At 41.7% G+C, this 20,231-nt stretch overlaps 1 protein-coding gene across 1 annotated transcript in view; it reads right to left on the bottom strand.

Annotated features, from left to right (window-relative positions):
* Window positions 1-20,231, bottom strand: part of dock4b (dedicator of cytokinesis 4b) — a 78,978-nt gene that overhangs the window by 19,057 nt on the left and 39,690 nt on the right. The window contains exons 21-41 of the mRNA XM_070929372.1: window positions 19,912-19,993; window positions 18,552-18,722; window positions 16,810-17,002; window positions 15,991-16,127; window positions 14,220-14,354; window positions 13,467-13,565; window positions 11,635-11,729; window positions 10,863-10,938; window positions 10,170-10,270; window positions 9,851-9,909; window positions 8,681-8,829; window positions 8,140-8,225; window positions 6,847-6,873; window positions 6,385-6,480; window positions 6,234-6,294; window positions 5,736-5,829; window positions 5,256-5,404; window positions 3,440-3,526; window positions 3,151-3,255; window positions 2,734-2,875; window positions 562-728 (exon numbers count right to left, since the gene is read on the bottom strand). Coding sequence (XP_070785473.1) covers window positions 562-728; window positions 2,734-2,875; window positions 3,151-3,255; window positions 3,440-3,526; window positions 5,256-5,404; window positions 5,736-5,829; window positions 6,234-6,294; window positions 6,385-6,480; window positions 6,847-6,873; window positions 8,140-8,225; window positions 8,681-8,829; window positions 9,851-9,909; window positions 10,170-10,270; window positions 10,863-10,938; window positions 11,635-11,729; window positions 13,467-13,565; window positions 14,220-14,354; window positions 15,991-16,127; window positions 16,810-17,002; window positions 18,552-18,722; window positions 19,912-19,993 — 2,311 coding nt within the window. The remainder of the gene's footprint in view (window positions 1-561; window positions 729-2,733; window positions 2,876-3,150; window positions 3,256-3,439; window positions 3,527-5,255; window positions 5,405-5,735; window positions 5,830-6,233; window positions 6,295-6,384; window positions 6,481-6,846; window positions 6,874-8,139; window positions 8,226-8,680; window positions 8,830-9,850; window positions 9,910-10,169; window positions 10,271-10,862; window positions 10,939-11,634; window positions 11,730-13,466; window positions 13,566-14,219; window positions 14,355-15,990; window positions 16,128-16,809; window positions 17,003-18,551; window positions 18,723-19,911; window positions 19,994-20,231) is intronic.

Genomic DNA, 20,231 nt, shown 5'->3' with positions numbered 1-20,231 from the left:
CTGATGGAAATGTGATATCATGATTAAATTTGGCCAAATAGCTTTGATGAAACTGAGATGAAATGACTGCATGGAGCATGTGGGAATATGTGTGTTAATATTGAATATTTATGAGCCTAATATCAGGGTCTGTGTGGTGTGTGTATATGTGTTTAGAGTGTGTGCAGCGTGTATATAATTAGTAATACAGGAGTCACGATGAATAAAACATGCGCTACGCACAGACTAATACCTGGGCACAGAAGAAAATAAAGCTGTTTCGCATCGTTCTGCAATGAAAAGATGCTGATGATCATAAATGTACCATTTTAAATTCTGAAATATTCACAGAAAACTTGATTTTTTTTATTTCATAGCATATGACATTTTGCAGCTACTCAACAAGCTGTAATAGGCTGTAAGTTCATTATTTAAACGCTTATTTTAATATCTCCACAAAATAAACAAATTCATGGAGTGGAAAAGGGATGGAATTAGCACATGTGTCTACTTTTTGTGCTTCATGTGCCAGTGGCTGTCTATCTTCATCATCATCTGTCTTTCCACTGAATTTCCCCCTACCTTAAACTCGTTCTCCTTGTCTTTGGTGCCCTTGTGAAAGGGCCGGTCATATCTGAACCTCCAGATGTGATTGAACTTGTAGAAGCTTTTGATGTTGTCAGGCACTCCATCCCTCTGGAGCACATCCTGACTCTCTGGGATTGGGGTTACGGCGTAGATCTGCAGGTCTGGAGGCACCGGAAGTTAAGGAAAGCACAAGAGAGAGTGACAAGGGAAAGCACTGCAGCCTAAAAAAAATGGACAAGAATTCTTCAGTGACCTGAAAGAACATGGGAAATCGCAGATACGCTCACGCAGAAGACAAGGACACACACAGGCAGGGGCTTACAGGATGGTAAAGTGTGTGTCTTTGAGGTAAGTACATCTCTCCTACAATATCTGTTGTTTCATTAGTCAAGCCGATGGTCGCACACACTTCTATTTACGTCCACGTGGAAACAAGAACCCGCCAAGGATATACTAATAGGGACAAAAACCTGGAGCTGATCCAAAGATGCCTCACAATACTATACATCAAGAAAACAAATGGTACCAAAAACAGCTATTTCTTTGTTTCTTAACATCCAATAATTTAGTACCTTGCCAACTAGTTTGACCTGCCTTTTAAAGTTCTGCCAAACCCCCACACATATTCACAAACACACACACAAACTCCAATCAGTGCACTCAGACCACTAAAGAAGAACACAGAAACAGAGCTAAACAAAATGAGAAACAAAAACGAAAAAGAAAAAGAAGACATCTTATATGAAAAAAAAAAACAGCACACAAGCCTGTGAGCAGGAAGTGATTCAGTGGTTTTCTGCACTGCTCAGCCTCACCTTCACTGTGATCAACCCCTGCCACTGCACAGATGAGCAACTTCACCGGAGAAGCATGAGTTAGGACAGCTACCGTACATACTTTCATATGCATGAGTGTTTACGACAAGGATATACAGATGGGTGAGCAATCTGAGACACTATTGATTAGCGTTATGTGAGAATAACAGCAGTGTGCTAATTTATTCAGACAATCTCTGTCCTTTTCAGGAGGGGTAACACACACAAGCAAACATAAAAAAAAAATACTAAAAGGACAAACAGAACAACTTAAACACGTCTCTCTATAGTCTTTCTGTCATTATGTCACTTTGCTTTTCCTCCCCTCTCCCCCCATATAGGCCAACAGTTGTTGTTCCATACATTAGCGTAAATAATTAAGAAGCCTCTCATTTTGTACAGCTACATTTGAACATGTTGCATGGAAATGAAGAGCTCTCAGTGTGAGTCAAATACCAGAAATACGCAAAGTATTAGAGCCTCACAGCAGTAAATGGTTAAAACTTGACGGGAGTGTCTTGACTGAACTGCATTTATAAACATGTATATCAAATTTGTTTTCAAAATAATGGCGATCCAACAAAAACAATAAGAAAGGTTATGTATATCATTGTATTATTAATGTCATAACCCTACTTAAAGTCATATTTACAGGAGCATATTAACTGTAACTATGAATGAAAAAGTACTATCTGCTGTTTTTCTGTCAGGCTGCATACTGTTCCAACAGCCGCCACAAATCAGAAGGCAGGACAGCCAGTGTGTTGCCTGACAGACAAAACCCAGGGTAAAAAAAGTCCTCTAAGCACTCACAGCTGCTTGTAAAGCTTATTGTTACGAGTGCATTGAAATAACCGAGGCAACCCAGATGACTATAGTATCAACATTTCCTATAATTTTAGAGCTTATGTGGATTATAGCTTGGGGAGGTTTAGACAAAGTTTACTGAGTAAATCAATTGAAACTGTGTAAGTGGGATAGGACATAAAAAATAAATGTTGAAAAGTCTGTCCCCAGTTAAAATCCGGCCCTTATATTTGAGCATATGTATGACCATACTGTGTTTGATGTGCTTTCTTTGTATGAGATACTGCACGTAATATGCAGCACTTGAATGGGCCTTTGATAATGACAAGAAAGAGATTGCGAGAAAGAGGGAGGCGCTGTGTGTGACAGCGTGTGCCTCATTAACAGGCAATTGTGTGAATCTAAACACAAAGCCAGCTGTGTGTGTGCAAGCCTCTGTGTATGTGCATACATATGTATGTGTGTTTATGCATTTCCACATGTTTGACTGTGTCCGCTTGTGTATACGCATTCTGCCTGTGCCTCTCTATGAAGCCAAGGATACACTGTGCGTCTGCCTGGTATATGGTCTGGTCTGGCTGGTTGACGTGCTGCATGGCGATGGCGTGGGGGAACTCGTTGAGCATCCGCTGCTGGAAAGCCTCCAGCCTCTCATAGTCATGGCCGCGGCACACAAACTCCTTATTCTGCAGAGGAGGGGAGGGAGGGGACAGCGTGGGGTTAGCTTGACATCTAGTGGCCACACATCGCAGCTGCAGCCTCAGCAGCAAAACTCCACCAAGGACAGGGCCCGTTACATCATTAAATGGCAGAGTTGCTGAATGTCACCTCACACTGGAGGAGTCTTATATAAGGAAAGTTAATTCTTCCTGCAGGTCTAGTTCTTCTCTGGAGAGGGTAAAAGTATTATTCTATTCAACTTGCTATTCATGTCACAGAGGGAATATGGAGATTTCTTTACCCGCAAGAAGAAAGGGAACTTCTTTCCATAGAAACCCACTCTGAAGAATTCAGGTTCTAGTCTTTGCTGGTCCATGATCTTGTCATAGAGAGAGGCTTCCATCATCTGGCAATGGAAATAAAGAACACTACTGAACATAAACCAACAGTGTGTAACCAATAAGGGATTTGGTGCAATGACAAAAGCACTGTTTCATTTAAAGCATGTGCATATGTTTTCGCTTCTCATCATCACAACACTTCAACTATCAATCAGTGTCTCTATAGCTTGTTTAATGTGCACAACTCACCCTCATCTTGCTCAAGTTCCTGTAGTCGTAGTAAGACTCATATTGGTCAGCCAGTTCTCTGCACAGGATGATGCCGTTCTCCCAACACTGAAGACACAAAAACACACACACACACACACACTTATTCACCCCTGTGCTCACTCTGTCATCTCTCAAAACACGACGACGGGAGCTATCTATGCTGTCTATCTACTCGATTTAGACAAGTATGTATTATTTACTTATTCTTTAATGTGCAATACATACATATATATATAGACAAACATATACATTGCTGTTGTATATATTTTTACTTTTATTTTTCACTTAAATATTGTAAATGTGTATATTTTTTATTTTCTATTTCTTATTTTTATATTTTGTACATACTTTTATTTCTAAATTGATGCTGCTTTCTACGCTTGAATAGGAGCACTGGTACTGTACAATTTCCCCCCGGGGATCAATAAAGTATTTCTGATTCTGATTCTGATGACATGTTCTCCAGTGGTGCTGCTAAACTGCATTGTCCCCACTGGGTGGCACTGGTGAGTCAACAATATCAAGAGTCAAATATAACCTCCGCATGCAGGTACACACAGCACCCAGCCATCTTGCTAATTAAATGAAAAGCTTTCCTTTCCTGCTGCCTTTCAATCCCTGCGCGGCAGCACCGGCAGATGGCATAGCTTGTGAATTTGAAGGAAAATTGGACTATGAGTAACGAGGGGAGCAGTTTTAATGATTCCGTAGAGCTATCTTATTTCATCAGGGATGCTGAAGTGTTTTTTGTGTGTGTGTGTGTGTGTAATTTTGGAGGGTTTCCATAATGCCACTTTTCCCTGAGATTGCAGAACGATGGTGAGGGGTAGTTAGGATAAAGAGATAAAATCAGTGAAGAGGAGTAGTGGGAGGAAGACAGAAAAAATGTACTTCCTGGGCAACAGAAACAAAGCGAAGCCTGGAGACTACTTCTCAAATGCTGCTGCATCCTGAATCAGCTGCGCTCTGTTTAAGCTGCCAGTCTCACTGTTCATTCTTGGCTGATGCCTGAAACACACCAATGCAAGTCACGCTTCACCCGTCAGTCTTGGCCGTCATCACCTCCCCACAATATTTCTTGCAGGAACGGTGTAGGATATTGGTGGGACGATATGGATCCTGCTTTAATTACAGCCGCTCGGGATTTATCTGATTAAACCCGGGAGGTGTTGATGCCTCGAGCCGCTGTCACAGTTCACAACAGGTAGAAATTAAATGTCTGACCGCGAGTGACATGTATTTTTGTAGCATATAGCTTACAGCTCTGCTCGCCTCTCATGAAGGGATTTCATTTCATGTGAATGACGTCACGTCTCCACTAAACCAGCGGGGACCTCCAGTTCTCTCATCTTCCATCATGCTGCTGCATTTATTAACGTTTAATGAATTTCATGCTTATTTGGTTTAAATGCATGTATATATTTATTCTAAACTAAGAAGCTGACATGCTGTAGGGTGTTAGCGCAGCAAAAAGGACTCTAAGACTGGAACATGCTGTTGCTTCCACAGTGGTGGAGGACTTTCTCTGGCATTTAGAAATGCTAAGAAGCTGCTTATCCTGCTGGTTTGGAAGTTCATATGTACAGTGTTTCTCTGAGTTGGTATCACTAAAAACGTATTTGATCCATTGTTCCAATACAAAAAACGGATCCAGGAGGCAGTAGCTTTGCATTATGTCATAATGTTTCTTTACATAAAGGCGATGGAGGATATTATCTTTTTTTCTTGTTTCTGTCAACACAGTAATGTGAATGTAGGAAGATGTGTGGAAAAAGATGTGTGTCTTCCAGCTCACCTTCCCCCTGTCAAAGTTCTGGACGATGGTGAGATGCAGATACTCTTTCCTTTGCCACTCGCTCTGCATGGGGTAGTTGAGGAACTCTCTGAGCGGCCTGTCTGACCACTCCAATAACTCGTCATACAGCAGCAGGGTGTACGACGCCTCTGCGACACACACACACACACACAGGAGATTACTTACATTGTAAAGCAGCAGGAGGTTTGTTTTTAGGAAAACATGAAGGATTCAGTGTCTCAGAAACACCTTTGAAAGTATGACTCATGGGAGCAGTTCAGAACAATACATTCGGACATACAGTGTTGTGAGGATAAAAAGATCTTCATTCAGCAGCAGGTTGTGCTACACTATGTGAACACACACATACCACAGTACACACCATACCACATTTAATAAAACCACAATAATGTATCTCCCACACATGCCGCCACCCACGCTCTCACATGCTGTATGTTGGGGTCATTCCTTTAGGCGTACCTGTGTAGTTTTGTGCTTTAAAGTGCAGGTCGTACAGTTTGTGTATGTAGCGGATGTACATCTCCTCTTTGTTCAACTCAGTTTTGTAGAAGTTCTGACAGGAGCAGTGGGTGGTTCGGTGATGAATGAGGACAAAAAGAATCATGAGAGAGAGAGAGAGAGAGACAAAGAAGGGGATTATGAAAATTATAGAGAGAGTTGGAGATGCAAATGAGGACACATTTTAGAAAGTGACAGATTGTTCTAGGGTAGAGGTGCAACAGTATATTTCAGCAGTGACTTCTGATCCATCTGCCAACACACCCAGGTGCTCGTACAGATGGCTGCAGTTACATAAGGAAAACCTAGTAGGCAGAAGGGCTGACAATTGAAACAACACAGGGAATAGAAAAAAAAAATTTGTCTAAGTTTAAACAGCCACTGAAATCAGTCACTAGTGAAACTAAAAACTTGTGCAGTTTTAGAACCAAACCCCAGACTGCAGTAACTGCTACTCACCAGCAAGCTGACAGTACAGCCAATCTTTTTTCCATCCACTTCTCCCAGCTTCATACAATCCCTGTGATAGAAACATCATAAGACTAAGTGGCAACGAAAAAAAAAAAAGGATTTGCAAACATGATTCAAACTGATAAATGTCCACTCTCACCTGTAGTCGAGCAATCTCTCCATTAGGCGAGTGACGGTGGCGATCAGAGAGATCCCGCTCTCCCTCCAGGTCTCTCTCTCAATCTTCTTCAGCAGGCTACAGGACAAAATAGAGAGATGTGAAGACCAAAAGAGACAAGGGGTAAAAGAGAGCAAATGAGAAAGGAAAGGTGACGGGGGGAGGGGGGGGGGGCGGGGGATTACTGCAAAAGAAGAGGAGGCAAAGCAAAGAGGAAATCAATCCCAGTCACACCAGTGTCACCTATGCTTGCTGGCCTGCCTGTGAGAGTTAAAACAATACACCCAAAGTGGCTAAAAATGAATTCACAATAGCTGATAAATAGTTTTTACACATCACAGCCAAAATACTGCCGTTAGCTTTCGGCTGAAGTTAAGTCAACCCTTGCCGCTGTTCCCCCTCACACAGACGACACAGAGAGAAACAAAGAGGAGAGCGTCTTACCTAGGGTACGGACCAAACAGAGGAATTCTACTCCAGGCGGGAAGCATAGGCGGAATAAATTAATATTAATACGATTAATGTCAGCACACACTCACACAGGTTAGTTTAGGGGTTAGTGGAGTTAGTAGGAGTGAAAATAAATTAAGAAACTAAATCCAAACAATAAATTAATTAAGCAAGAAGATAATAATCATGAGCATGAAACTAATCTATAATCTGCATTCAGGCTCAATAAGATACAAGCAATTTAATAATAATGATTCTTAATGCTTAAATATATTATATTGCAGATATAGATATATAGTTTTAATAATATGCAGTAATATTACACTATCTTCACATAAAAGAATGGTGGGAAAGAGAATGACTATGAAAGACAAAAGGGACAATTATAGTAGATGCATGTCGATAAAATACTTTGGTTCACATCTGTGAGACAGTAAGAGAGACGTACAGTATGTATGTGAATCCGAAAAATGACTTCATTTAATGCAATCATGTTTTTTGGAAGCTAAGTTGAAATGTAGGGCCGAGTCCAAACACACTAGTCCTTTGTGAAGGGGCACATAAAAATATGAAAAGGCACAGAAAGAAGCAGGGATACACACACACACACTAAAACACACACACATACACATTAGCGTGAGCACATTACGCTAAGCATGCAGGGAGCACAAACCTGGAAACACAAGGACAGAGTGGACGAGGACTGGCCATAGAGGAGGTGTGAGTGAAGATGAAGGTGACTGAAGTTGAATACTGATCACTTACCTCTCATTATCATTTCATCAATCTATTCAATATCAACACTTTCACTGAAAGAACTACCCACTGCCTATTCCTCCATACTAATGACAGCAAATGGGAAACTTTGAATTTCAGAAAAAACACTTGCCTTATTAGCAGCACGTTCTTAACACATTAACATTTTTTTTTATTCAGGTAAAAGAGCATTCTCTGAGCATTAACACTGTTATCTGTGCTCTTTTATTTTCAGGGTTAAAAGCTAATTTTCAAAAGCGTTATGCTTATAGACACTTAAAGCTAAAGCAGCCATTTACTGAGGCAAACGACCTGCGAGTTGCAGCCTACGCAGGCAATTACCTGATGCCTTGTGCGTGCCGCATCATTTAGGTCATTGGACTCAATAAACGGCTCTTGAATGGGCCAAATTACATAACACACTGTCCCCCTGACGCCCGTCCCCTCTCCTGTAAAATCTAAAGTAATTAAGAAAGCACCTATACGCCCACCTCCGCATAGTTTCTACCGCTGTTCCTTTCTCTAACTCACATGCTGTTGAAGAGCTCCCTGTACGTCTCGTCTCCTTTGCCCTCAGACATCAGGCTGTCCAGCTTGTCAATCAGCTTGGCCTCCACCTGTGAGGAAAACGCGTCGTGATTCTCAAAGGGGGCTGCCAGTTCAAAACGATATTGATAAAATGGCCAGGAGGAAGGGGAGCGTGGAGTGTGTGGAGCTTAAAACTGAACAGTGCGTTAGATCAAATCACTTCACGTCATGTCAGAGTCGGTCATGTGTCAAAATGAAGGCAATCGTCTCTGGCATGTTGTCGCTTTTATGACTTCATCTTGCATTCAGGAAAAAGGTCAAAAAGTGAATCACCGTCACCAGACGGAAACATTTACAGTGCAAGTTTTGTCTTCTGAGCAAAATTATGAAGATAGGATTTAAGTATTATTAACAAAAACCATTGATTATAATTTTGGCCAATTTTGACGAATGACAGAGGGTAGGTTCCGACGACCTATGCATGCAAGGGTTAAACTAACTTGCCTGAAACTCATATTTAATCTATTTTCTAACAGCTGTGTACCTGTTTGAAATTGCCACTGCGTCTCTGCTCCCAGTCCATCATGTCATGGAAGATGGGGATCATGACATTCCTCAGATCAGGCTGAGGCACCAGCGTCACCTCCAGGAACGGACCAATCATCGCGGGGATGAAGTTCAACTTGTGCTCGCCTGGAGGAGAGACAGGGGTCAGCATAGAGCAACCTGGGGGTCCCGACCCCATCAGGGGTCGCCAAAGTTCCACGGGGGTCGCCCTCTTGATTTTAAGGGTATATATACATATAATATACATGCTAAATGCAATTTCTGTGGAGAAGACAATTCAATCTAAGGGTTACTTTAGAAGTCTATACTTTTCCCCCTTTTTTGTAACTGTATGTGAGTGCGGCTCAGAGGTTAGGCTCTCGCTTTATTCCTGAGCACAACGTGATGTTTATGTCAGAGGCAACTTGGCCAACTCTGGGAAGCAGTCTTCCAAGCACAACACGGGCAGCTCTGATGATTTGGTTGAAGTGCACAGCACTCTAAACAAACTGATGCAGTATTTTAATAAACTTAATCATCACAGCGCCTGTGTTACTTAAAATACATTATTGTTAGTGGGGAGACTTTGACATTCACATTGACATCAAATAAAACAAAAATAAAGTGACTTCAAAATGAATTTCAAATTGTGCAAAAACACACTTGATTAAACATAAAAACACTAGAAATTATTATAAAAACACAAAATTGCAGAGAGCCATCACAGACTCAGAGCAAAACAAAGGCATCCACACAAGGCAGAGTGAGGCATCCAGCTGGTTGCCATGGCGACAAATAGTTTTTAGCATAGAGAAAAAAAGGCTGAGAGTTGTTTAGTTGCCATCAGCTCAAGTACAAAGAAATACCATAGAATTTATTTGCCTTTACTTTGTCTGATGTTAGTACGTCACACAGACTTCAAGAACACTACATTTGCATCAGAGGAGGAAAAAATAATTAAAGAGATATTTACGGGCTTGTAAGAGATATCTACTGCTGGAATGGAAGACGGACAGTTGCGTTTACAGTCCTGTATTTGCAGCACCACTCGGAATAAGTTAGATGTTACTGTGAGTTTCTTTTTAAAAATCCATCATAGGTTTCAGGAGTACATTTAGGATTAAATAGTTTATGTGAATCATGCGCATTGACTGTTTTAACATCTTACCTAAATTCTGCCACATGCTGAAGATCTCACAGCCCATCATCACCCTCATGTCTCCATACCTGCATGATAAAATATCAAGGTTAGACATGTGTGTTTGCTGCAGGCAAATACAGGAGAAGCTGCACAGAACATCATGTTAAGCACTCATTATACTGTATGTGTGCCTACAGTAACTTTGTGTGCGAGTGTGTTACTGGGAGCAGGACAGGATGGCTTGTCGAGTGAGCACGTGGCTCATTACAGGTCGCCCTAACACATGCGGCAAAGAACGGAGAGCGTGTGTGCGTGCGCGAGAGCATTTAACACAAGCAGAACTTACTTTTCCAGTATCTTCTTCCTCTTGGAGGGAGAGAAGGACTCCAGCTGAAGACACGGCTGGTTGATAAATATTACAGACAGATAAAAGTACGAGTCCCACACCTGGAATTAACAGCAAAACAACAAAACGTTATGCTGTGCAAAAACTTCCTCCTCCAACTTCAGCTTTCAGAACTTCAGACAAAAAACTAGATATTGTGCCACTGCTATCCATGGATTCAGTGCTTGTTGTGTCTTGGTATCTGAACAACAGCTATCAAATAAAGTCAGAGCCGAGCATCATTTAAACACACAGTAATATCTAAATTCAGTGAATATTGCAACTTGGACTAGGAAATCTACAGTATTACAGCACAGGAAGAAGTAAAGCCTCTTTATAATTCAATGAACTCGTCCTATGTGGTGTTTTTATTGCTGTTCTGTTTTCGGTTTTTGCCTTTAGCTAATTGTATTGTCTGCCTTAAGCTTCGGACTAATAGCATTAGCTCTGTTTTATGTCTGTGACTCTGTTTTGAAAAGAGTGATGCATAAAAATAAATTAATTTTTACTGTAAATGTGCCCGTGTGTGTGTGTGTGTGTGTGTGTGTGTGTGTGTACGAATGCTGCAGCATTTTAGAAGTGAGGCTGTTTGATACTCAAACATCACTGTTCAGACCCACACACACACACACACGCGGCACATTTCCTTCATACCTTGTAGTCAAACTTGTCATTGAGGAAGTTTTTCCTCAGAGCGTCAGAAAGGTAGAGGACAGTTGTGATGATGACACTAAAAGAAGAAGAGAAGAAGAGGAGGAGGCGGTGGAGAGGGTTATTATGCTACCTTGGAGGGAAACGCATCACCATGAACAATTTACACACTATTCAAATAGTGCATAGTGCAGAGGTGAACGACAACATACAGAAAAAACATTTGCAATTACATTCCACATTGATGACGGTCAAATGTTAAAAACCAACAAGGGAAAACCAAAAACACTAAAAGGGCAAAGTGGCACTCTCGTCTCGCTGTGACCTCAAGTTCACACAGGTCTGTGTCATCATCCACAGAACTCAAAAACACAGGCCTTCATTACTGAGTAAATACAAGCGTTTCATTGACCTTTATGTGTCAGATCATCCACTGCAGCTGATAGTGTCCTCCAAAGTGACACAGTGCATTAGCCTGAGATTCACTCTCATTTTAACTGAGAGCACTACATCAAAATTCCCCTACTTTTTCACCCTATCATGACTTTCAATTTGTTGGATGTTGATTAAATATTTAACTGGTCTTTGACCTTTTACAAAGAGACTGTAGAGAGGTGGAACACGCTGCCCATGGAGAAAGACAAAGCTCTATATACACTTTCAGCTGATGGAGGGATCGGCATGTTGGCCGTGTCCTCATAGCATAGTGGTCTAAGACGCAGACCATGTAACAGCCCTTGTCTGATTCTCCCGGTTATTATGTGTGTGGTCTTACTTGTTGGTGACCAACCGCATGACGGTCCAGTCTTTAGGAAACATTTCTGGTCGGATCAGGATCCTGAAGACTGTGAAGATCTGAAGAAGAAAGTCCTGGAACACACAAACGCGCACACACACACAGCAGACATGTTACCATTGGAAACTTGGTCCAAAAGTTCAAGTATTTCTAGTTAGTAGTCCCTCTCAATGGTGCTGAAACATTCACAGTCAAGCTCTGTGCCGATCACTCCCTTGTTCACTCACTTCGCGTCATGATAAACACTCAATAGGGTCCTTTATTCTGACTAATAAATTAGGATTTACGACACTTGATCATTGTTTTACATCACTCTGACAGGTGTTTTGTTGCATACCTGCTATTTACACGTCTCTGTAATCTCAGCAGCAGAGGTGAAGAAGGGCCTTGCTATGGAAATACATTTCTGAATCCATTGAAAAAGGAGAAACATAGTTGTTTCTGCACAAATGTATCTCTTAAAATTGACTTCCATACTTAAATCTAAGGATCAGTGTGTCATATAGAATCTAATGCAGTCAATTCATGTCTCTCCATAGTGCTGAAACAATGACATCCCGTGTCTACGCACAAATCTATAACACAACTCAATGTGTATCAAATCTACCATCAATCGGAAATTGAGAAACATGCTTAATATTCAAATACTTAGTTCATTGTCATGTGCTGCTGTGAGCTTGAAAGTTTATTATATTGGATATATATATTGACTGTTGAAATCTCTTATAAGCTACACTGAACATTATAGTGAGAATCTACGACTCCATGACCACATTTTCAATTCGCCCAGTGGCTGCTCAATCTGTTCCAGACACTTACTTTGGATACTTGTGATAAAACCACCAGAATTAAAGCATGAAAGCATGCTCTCAAGCCAACAAGAGAACATTACCTTTCTACTTTTTCTGACATTCAGCGAATAGATATTTCTCACTGGAATGAACTCTGTGACCTCATTAACTTTCTCTACTTCTGCGCTCCCGTCTCTCTGCTCCTCTTCATTATGTAACTTGCCACTGTTGACTTTCAGTAGCAGCTGCCTTACATGTTCAAATTTGTAAAAGGTGTGCAACAGAGACACGTATACTTACACCTACAGTGTATAAATATATATGTATACATAACTTCAGAAATGTCTGCAAGTGCAGTAAGTGAGTCACTTTGAAACTGCAAAGTTTCTGAAAATGATTTAGAAAGCGGCTGAGAACGAAAGAGAGAGAGAGGCGGATGACTCAAAGAGGGCAGGGGGAAAACAAATGTACAGACAAACACAGATTAGAATATCAAATCCAAAAAACAGCAATAGCAATTTTTCTCTCACTCTCTTCCCAATATTTATATGCCAATACACACGCAGGCCAAGCAATGTGGCTGGAAAAAGACAAACAACAACAAAAAGAATTGATATGGTCTCAGTGAAAGCTCAGGTCTAAACTTGCATTGAAATTGTCTGGCAGGGAGTTTAATTAATACCAATGAATCAATTTGTAGCACTCACATCACATAAACTAATAAACACATAAACTAACCAGCGTCATCAGATTCCCTACTGGAAGAGAATTCATTCAAACAACCCACTTTCAATATTTCACTGTGCCTTGATGGGCTGTAGTTCATGTTTGAATCACTGATGCAGAGTTATGCAGTGCAGGCAGGAGTCAAATATCAATTCATTGTTATTTATTTCAGTATGTGGTGGCATTCAGAACCACAAACAGACACAGTCGGGTAGAGAGTAAGGGAAGCTTTGCCACAGACAGACAGATATGGAGACAGAGACAGAGAGAGAGAGACGGATGTGGTGGTCTCACCCTCAGGTTGTCTTTGCTGCTGAACGCCTGCAGCAGCTGCTGGTAGTGTCTGTCGCTCATCTGTCGCAGAAGGGCCAACAAACATGCCACAAACTCTCCCTGACAGGATAAAACACAAGGAGAAAGAGAGAGAGAGAGAAAAGATTGTGTGAGCTTGAGTTTTAATGCTGCAGTACAACCAAGACTGTGGTTTAAAACATTTATAGAAAGTAGTCAAATAGCAGGCATGGCAATGTCTTCAGAAGACATACTGGATTATTTTAACACATCTGTCCATTTTCCTTTCCCAACCATGTTGCAAAGGATGGTTCTTTGTAGTATCCTTTGCTACAGGAAATAGGAAAGGAAGCACTGAGTTATATCGAATTGACAGCACGCCCTTTATTAACCTCTATTGGCAGCCGGTAAGAACTGTAGCAGCATTAGTAGATTTCTATTACATGTGGAACAACCCTCCGCCCTTCCTTCTCCATCATCACACAATGATGATGATAATGATGTCATTATCATCCACTTCACCATTCCCCCTTTTGTGCTGTGTTGTATTACAAATCTTAATTATTGCCATTAATGTTAATAATGTTAGCGGAATTATAGTCGCCACAGCAGCAACTCAATTTAAAACCTATAATTACTCTTGCACATTTTGTTAAGTCCCACAACAATTTACACACACACACACACACACACACACACACACAGACACACACACACACACACACACACACACACACACGGTAAAAGCACACATACAGTGACATCCTGGAACTGTAGTCTCATGGCAGGTCCAGCAGGCTGCGGCCGGTTGCTAATTTCCAGGATGGTCCTCAGTAAAACTCCCAGCAGGCTCTCCACAATTAGCTCCACCTCTTCTGAGACCACCGGCTCCTGCACAGAGGACAAAACACTTGCACATGAATTAAAAACCCTTTACTTTCATTTTATTAAGATATGTAATAAAAGAAATACCCTTTTTAGCCAAAATGTGAATCTAAAATGTCAGGGTGATTCCTGGAATTTCAAACAATGAGTTACATGAATGTTCCTTAACGTTATCTTGACCAATTTGCACTCTACTTTTTCCTTTTTCTGCTGGCACAACCTTGAACCATGATTGACAGCTGACATCACTCTGCCACAGAGCCAGAATCTGCAGTCCTCACCCTATCATCTTCCTTTCATTGCAGTTTTAATGAGTCTTGAACTGGTGAGACTAATAAGAAGTTTCAAGGCTAAGAGCAACATTTTGAAATTCACAGAGAAGGAGGAGAAGGGAAAAGAATAAAAGTAAGATGGAACACAGAAGAGAAAGAGACAGTTAAAGATTAAAAGCAACTCAAAGGGAGTGGAGGATAAACTGGTGTGTGTGTGTGTGTGTGTGTGTGTGTGTTTGTGTGGGTGCATCTCCCTCTTGTCTCTACCCCTGACAAGACAGACAGGTCTTGGACAGAGTGATAATGAGAAGGAGCTTCAGACTGGCACATTGGCTGCCACTGCTGTCACTTCCCTTTAGATGTGGTGCCAGTCTATGTGTGTGTGTGTGTATTGTCTGAATGTGTGTGTCCGGCTGGGCGCCTTTACCACTAGCTGCCCTTCTGGCAGCAAACAGTTCAAGCCAGGCAACCCGAGCTGCTGCACACACACACACACACACACACACAAACACACATCAGACAAACGCACGCACACACACACACACACACACACACACACACACACAGCTAGAAAGTGACTGCCACTTCAACAATGCCCATTGCTAAATTGATGGGTCTCATTACTGGACTGCACGGCTGCCAATGTCCTTGTTACCAAGACTAATTGACCATATACACACAACAAAGCAATCTGCTATTGCAATGTATTGGCAAGGAAATTGCTGTGAGACTAATTCCACTAGCTTTGACTTCCTTTAAAGTTAATTTCCAGTTATTATGGTGATAATTCCCTTGCAAAGTCTTGTAGAATAGAAAAGGGAGTTTTAACTGTACAGGATAATGTCTTTGTATAAAGTTGCTTTATCCATAATAAAATGTAAAAGTCACTTAGAAATCATAGCCAAATTATTCTTTTCTTGTAAATTAGTTTTTGCAACAATATACTGATTTGCTTAAGTTGAATTTCTATTTCAGTGAGCATGCAGGATAGCTTAAAGAAATACTCTAGAACTGTTTCCTTGCTGAGAATCAGATGGGAAGATTGATACCAATCTCATATCTGCATGCTAAATATGAAGCTCCTGCCAGCAGCTGGTTAGCTGAAAGACTGAAAACAGGGGAAAACAGCTAGGCTGGATCTGTCAAAAGGTAACTGACGATGATCTACAGCTCGCTGAATTAACCGCTGAGCTTAAGGAGGTGTTGGTAGGAGGATTTTGGATTTTGTCCGAGCCAAGCTAGCAGTTTCCCCTGTCTCCAGTCTTTGTGCAAAGCTAAGCTAACTTTATCGTACAGACATGAGAGTGTATTTCCCAAAAAGTCAAACTATTCCTTAAAGGATGGGGTGGGCTTACCACTGCAATACTCACCGCAGTTCCATTTTCCTCCTTCTTGATGAGGGAGAGCATGCTGGTGAGGATGCGGGCACACATGACCAGGTCTCTCTGCTCCTGCATGTGCGCCTGGAGGACCCGCAGCACCACCGGCAACAGGATGCACCGTGACTCTGCAACACACACACACACACAGTTGTCATACATCAACGACATAATGATATATAAAGAGTAAACACAGCAAAGACCTACAGAGAAAAGACACTAATCTTCTGTGACTGTGTTAGTTCTTCATTTGCTTTCACGAGCGCTCAATGTTTCTTAAACATAATTAAAAGTATCTAAATGTCATTCTTTGTTCAACATTAATGTGATTTGCATTTCTTGCTACGTGTAGCCGTTGGGAACCTGCTGGAAATAAAACACCGACAGTAATTTGCTTCAGTGTACGGCCTTTATTAAGAGCAATTTAATGACATGGAGTTTGGTGCACTGCAGGTTGACGATTAGCCAGGGTGTGTTCTCAAATGACTGCACTGCAGGAGCAAACAGTGTAATACGGACTAATAGCCTGTTTGTACATGATGCAAGACAAACATACAGTACAAAGTATCACTGATTATTGTCTGCATTTTGTGGATGAATCTAGTTGTTCAAATCTGTTTGTTTCCCTCTGTGCTGTTTATTTTTCCTGCGTGTTCATAATCTGTGTGCAAGGCTGTTTTTGTATTTGTGTTATTTGCTCGCAAATTTTACCCCGCGTTGGGTTTTTCTGTGGGATTACGAGCTGTAATTACGTGTGCTTATCAACATGTACACAAACATGTGCATCTGCTTGTGTGAACAAGTCTTCACCAGGGTTAATGTAAAGCTGGCTTTCCACCGTCTTGGCGATGCACTGCAGCTTGACGGCCTCCAGGGGGCAGTCAGCGTGGACGGTGGTGGGCAGGCTGCCCAGCGTCTCCCTGACGAAGCCGGCCACCTCCCGCACTGTGAAGATCTTCAAAAGCTCGCCATAAATTGCCGGGAATGTCCGAAGGAACACCGCCTAGACGGAAAGTACATTACAATTAGTTTTTTGTAATTCCCTCCATAAAAGATCAAATCCATTTAATAAGATAAAATAGAGAAGAAAAGTATACCAAACCGAAATTCACATGACAACTTTAACTTTCAACTCTCTAACTGCTCTGTATATGACATATCTGGAGCGCAGTAAGTGGGTCACGGGCCAGAAAGAGTTGAGAAATCCTGTGTTAATTGTTTAGAGGAACCACTTGTTCCCTAACACGGTTGTTCCCCAAGGCAAACTCCATCTGTGCAGAAATCCTTGCTGACATTTACTTCATCAATTAAACAGTATTCAGGGACCATTCTGGCAAGATGCGGTCCCTAGTATTGACGGAACGACGTCACTCTGTGTGTTCGGAGCTAAACACAGCGGATGTTGTGTCAGGTTACAGGTGCTAAATTATGCGTACATGGCTTTGCTGTTTACGAGTGTGTGTTTGTGTGTGTTCGCCAGTGTGTGTGCCCACGTGTCACAGATTAACTTGGATTAGCATTAGCCTTGCATGCATTTCCCCCGACGGCTATTGTTGTGTTGAGAATACAGATTAGCCTGGATCAGAAGTCAGTGGAGGGATGAAGTGGGGCTTTTCAGAAGGCATGGAGAGGCCACAACTGGAATAGCTAATGTTACACTCATCCTCCTGGAGGTGAACTTATTACAAAGTGACGGGAGGGTTTGAAACAAGACTTCTGGTTTTGATAACTCAACTCTTTCTGCCAGTCTCTTGAGTAGATTGTTCATAATTGTTCAAATGAGCTGTGAAAAGAAGACCTGATGGAGTAATTGAAAAGATGAGAGCTATTTTCCCTAATGCTGGAACAAAACATATGTTCAGGGTTCAATAAAGGAAAGAAATTATTAACATGCAGTGCTGAGAGCGACCTGGGATTTAATTAATTAAAAGGGGCGGGTGTGTAATGGACTGAAGGAAAGTGATCGGGAAAAAAAGGAGTGAAATGAGAACACAAAACAGCCAAACACAAAAGACCATAAGGAAGGAAAACACGGAGAAGGTAGAAGAGACGGAAGCAAAGAGGAAGAGGAACACAGGTCCTGTGGAGGCAACAATGCAGGTATTTCCCTTCAAGTGTGCACAAACACACACACACAACCACACAAGCAGCTGTTTCTGGTGTGTAATCAGGATTATCTTTGGCATCTTTAGCTTATTTGGTCTAGTTTGAAATCAGTGAAGGCAGTTTCCCCTGCTGTGCAGACCTCCCAGAGGAAAAGGAAAAGCTGCCACTGAAATTCCTATTCCGACTCCAGACCCTCTGGCAGCGTGAAATTCAATTACAGACAATTTCTCACCTATCACAGCTGCATTAACTGGAGTCCTCGAGACAGAAAACATAATGTGGCGCACAAGTACCAACAGGCACAGATTTACACATTCACATTATGTGCACACAGAGATGCATGCTTGTGATCGTAGAGGCACAGGGGATCTGAGACGTGGCACGGCACAGACAAACAAACACACACACACACACACACACACACACACACACACACACACACACACCTGTGTTTGTGCGACGGGGCTGGGGCCTTTGTTTTCCTGCGAGAGGAAGAAGCGGATGGACATGAAGAGCTCGTGGATGCAGACTCGGAACTCCTCCTCGTTCTGGCCTCCGGTGGCCAATGAGAAGAGCCGGCGAGACTGGATAATGTACTTGAAGATGTACTCGCTGGCCTGGAGGACAGAGAGAAGAAGGAGATCATCGTTTATCACCTGTTCAGTGAAGTCAGACTTCGCTTCCAGGGAAAATGGTTAAAGAATGATATGATATAAATTTTTGCCCCCTGACATATTTCATCCGAAGTTTTATGGCAAAGGCCAAACGTGGTGTGTACAGAAAATCTGCCAACAACTTTGAGAATTGTTTTAAGTCATTTATTAAGCAAAAATGCCAAATATTTGCTTGCTCTTACTTCTCAAATGTGAGAATGTGCAGCTTTTCTCTGTTTTATATCTTCGTAAATACAATATATTTCACTTTTGGACAAGTGACCAGTGGTCATAAGGAACCTGAAAACATCACCTCGGCCTCTTGGAGCTTGTGATGAGAATTTTTGTCATGGTTTTCCTACATTTTATAGACAATACAATTAGCTAATGAAAGACATAATCAGTTGTAGCCTCAGCGCAGACAGTTTTTTCATAGATAGGTAAGATAAGCACTTTTCAAACCTGACAATGATCAAGATCATTTAACTCTAAACTCTTTAAATATTGTCTCTAAATATCTGCTGAACTACAGTACTTTCAAAGTGACTTGCTTATCATTTATTAGAAATGTATTACAAAAATGTGTAAAGATAACCCTCTTCATATATTTGATACAAAATGAAACCTGTCTAAAAGAGGTACACTAAAAAAACGACCTTCTATAGATCACTTATACAAGCCTGCAAACACACATCTGCGGTGTATCGCTTATCTATTATTTACTGCATGACGGAGTAGCATTTACTCTCTGGTGCAGAATGTATTCCGTGAATGATAAATGGGAAACCACACAACAGAAGCCGCAATGTGCTTCCCATGACGGCGTATCTGCATGAGTCATTAGAATAATGCGATGTGGATTCCCAACACCAGAGGCACTGCATTTCTGCTGATTAAAACTGCCTGCAGCGTAATAGACTGAGGAGGGGAATAATGAATGGTGGCGCGATGTGCTCACTGCTGATGGGGGGATAAATTAGCAGGAGTGGCAGCCAGAGGGAGCAAGTTTGTTTGTTTGTATTTCTGGATGCATCCGTGTTGATGGTGTAATGGTGTATGTGTGTATATGTACCTGACTGTGTGTGTGTGTGTGTGTGTGTGTGTGTGTGTGTGTGTGTGTGTGTGTGTGCGTGTGCTAGAGCAAACGCCTCACCTTGAGCACCTGCTGTATGTGATCCTGATGTTCTGCGTCAACAATGCGGTCCACGTACCACTTCAGCACTTTGATCAGGTCCCTGGAGAAGACACACACACACACACACACACACACACACACACACAGCATCACCACTCACCTCTGGCTACATCGCACATAGCTTCTCTCGCTGGATTTAGCAAACATAGATGAGGCAATGCAGTGTTTTAACATGAAACACTTCATCACTCCCAGTTTAAATGAATTTCAGAGAAAGTCCTACCACTCTTTTGCTAGTTTTTAATAAATACAGCTGGTTCAACAAATTCAATAAAAAT

This window comes from Enoplosus armatus, chromosome 22 (genome assembly GCF_043641665.1).
Source record: "Enoplosus armatus isolate fEnoArm2 chromosome 22, fEnoArm2.hap1, whole genome shotgun sequence".
NCBI lineage: Eukaryota > Metazoa > Chordata > Actinopteri > Centrarchiformes > Enoplosidae > Enoplosus > Enoplosus armatus.
This window is presented reverse-complemented; position numbering and strand designations above follow the sequence as displayed.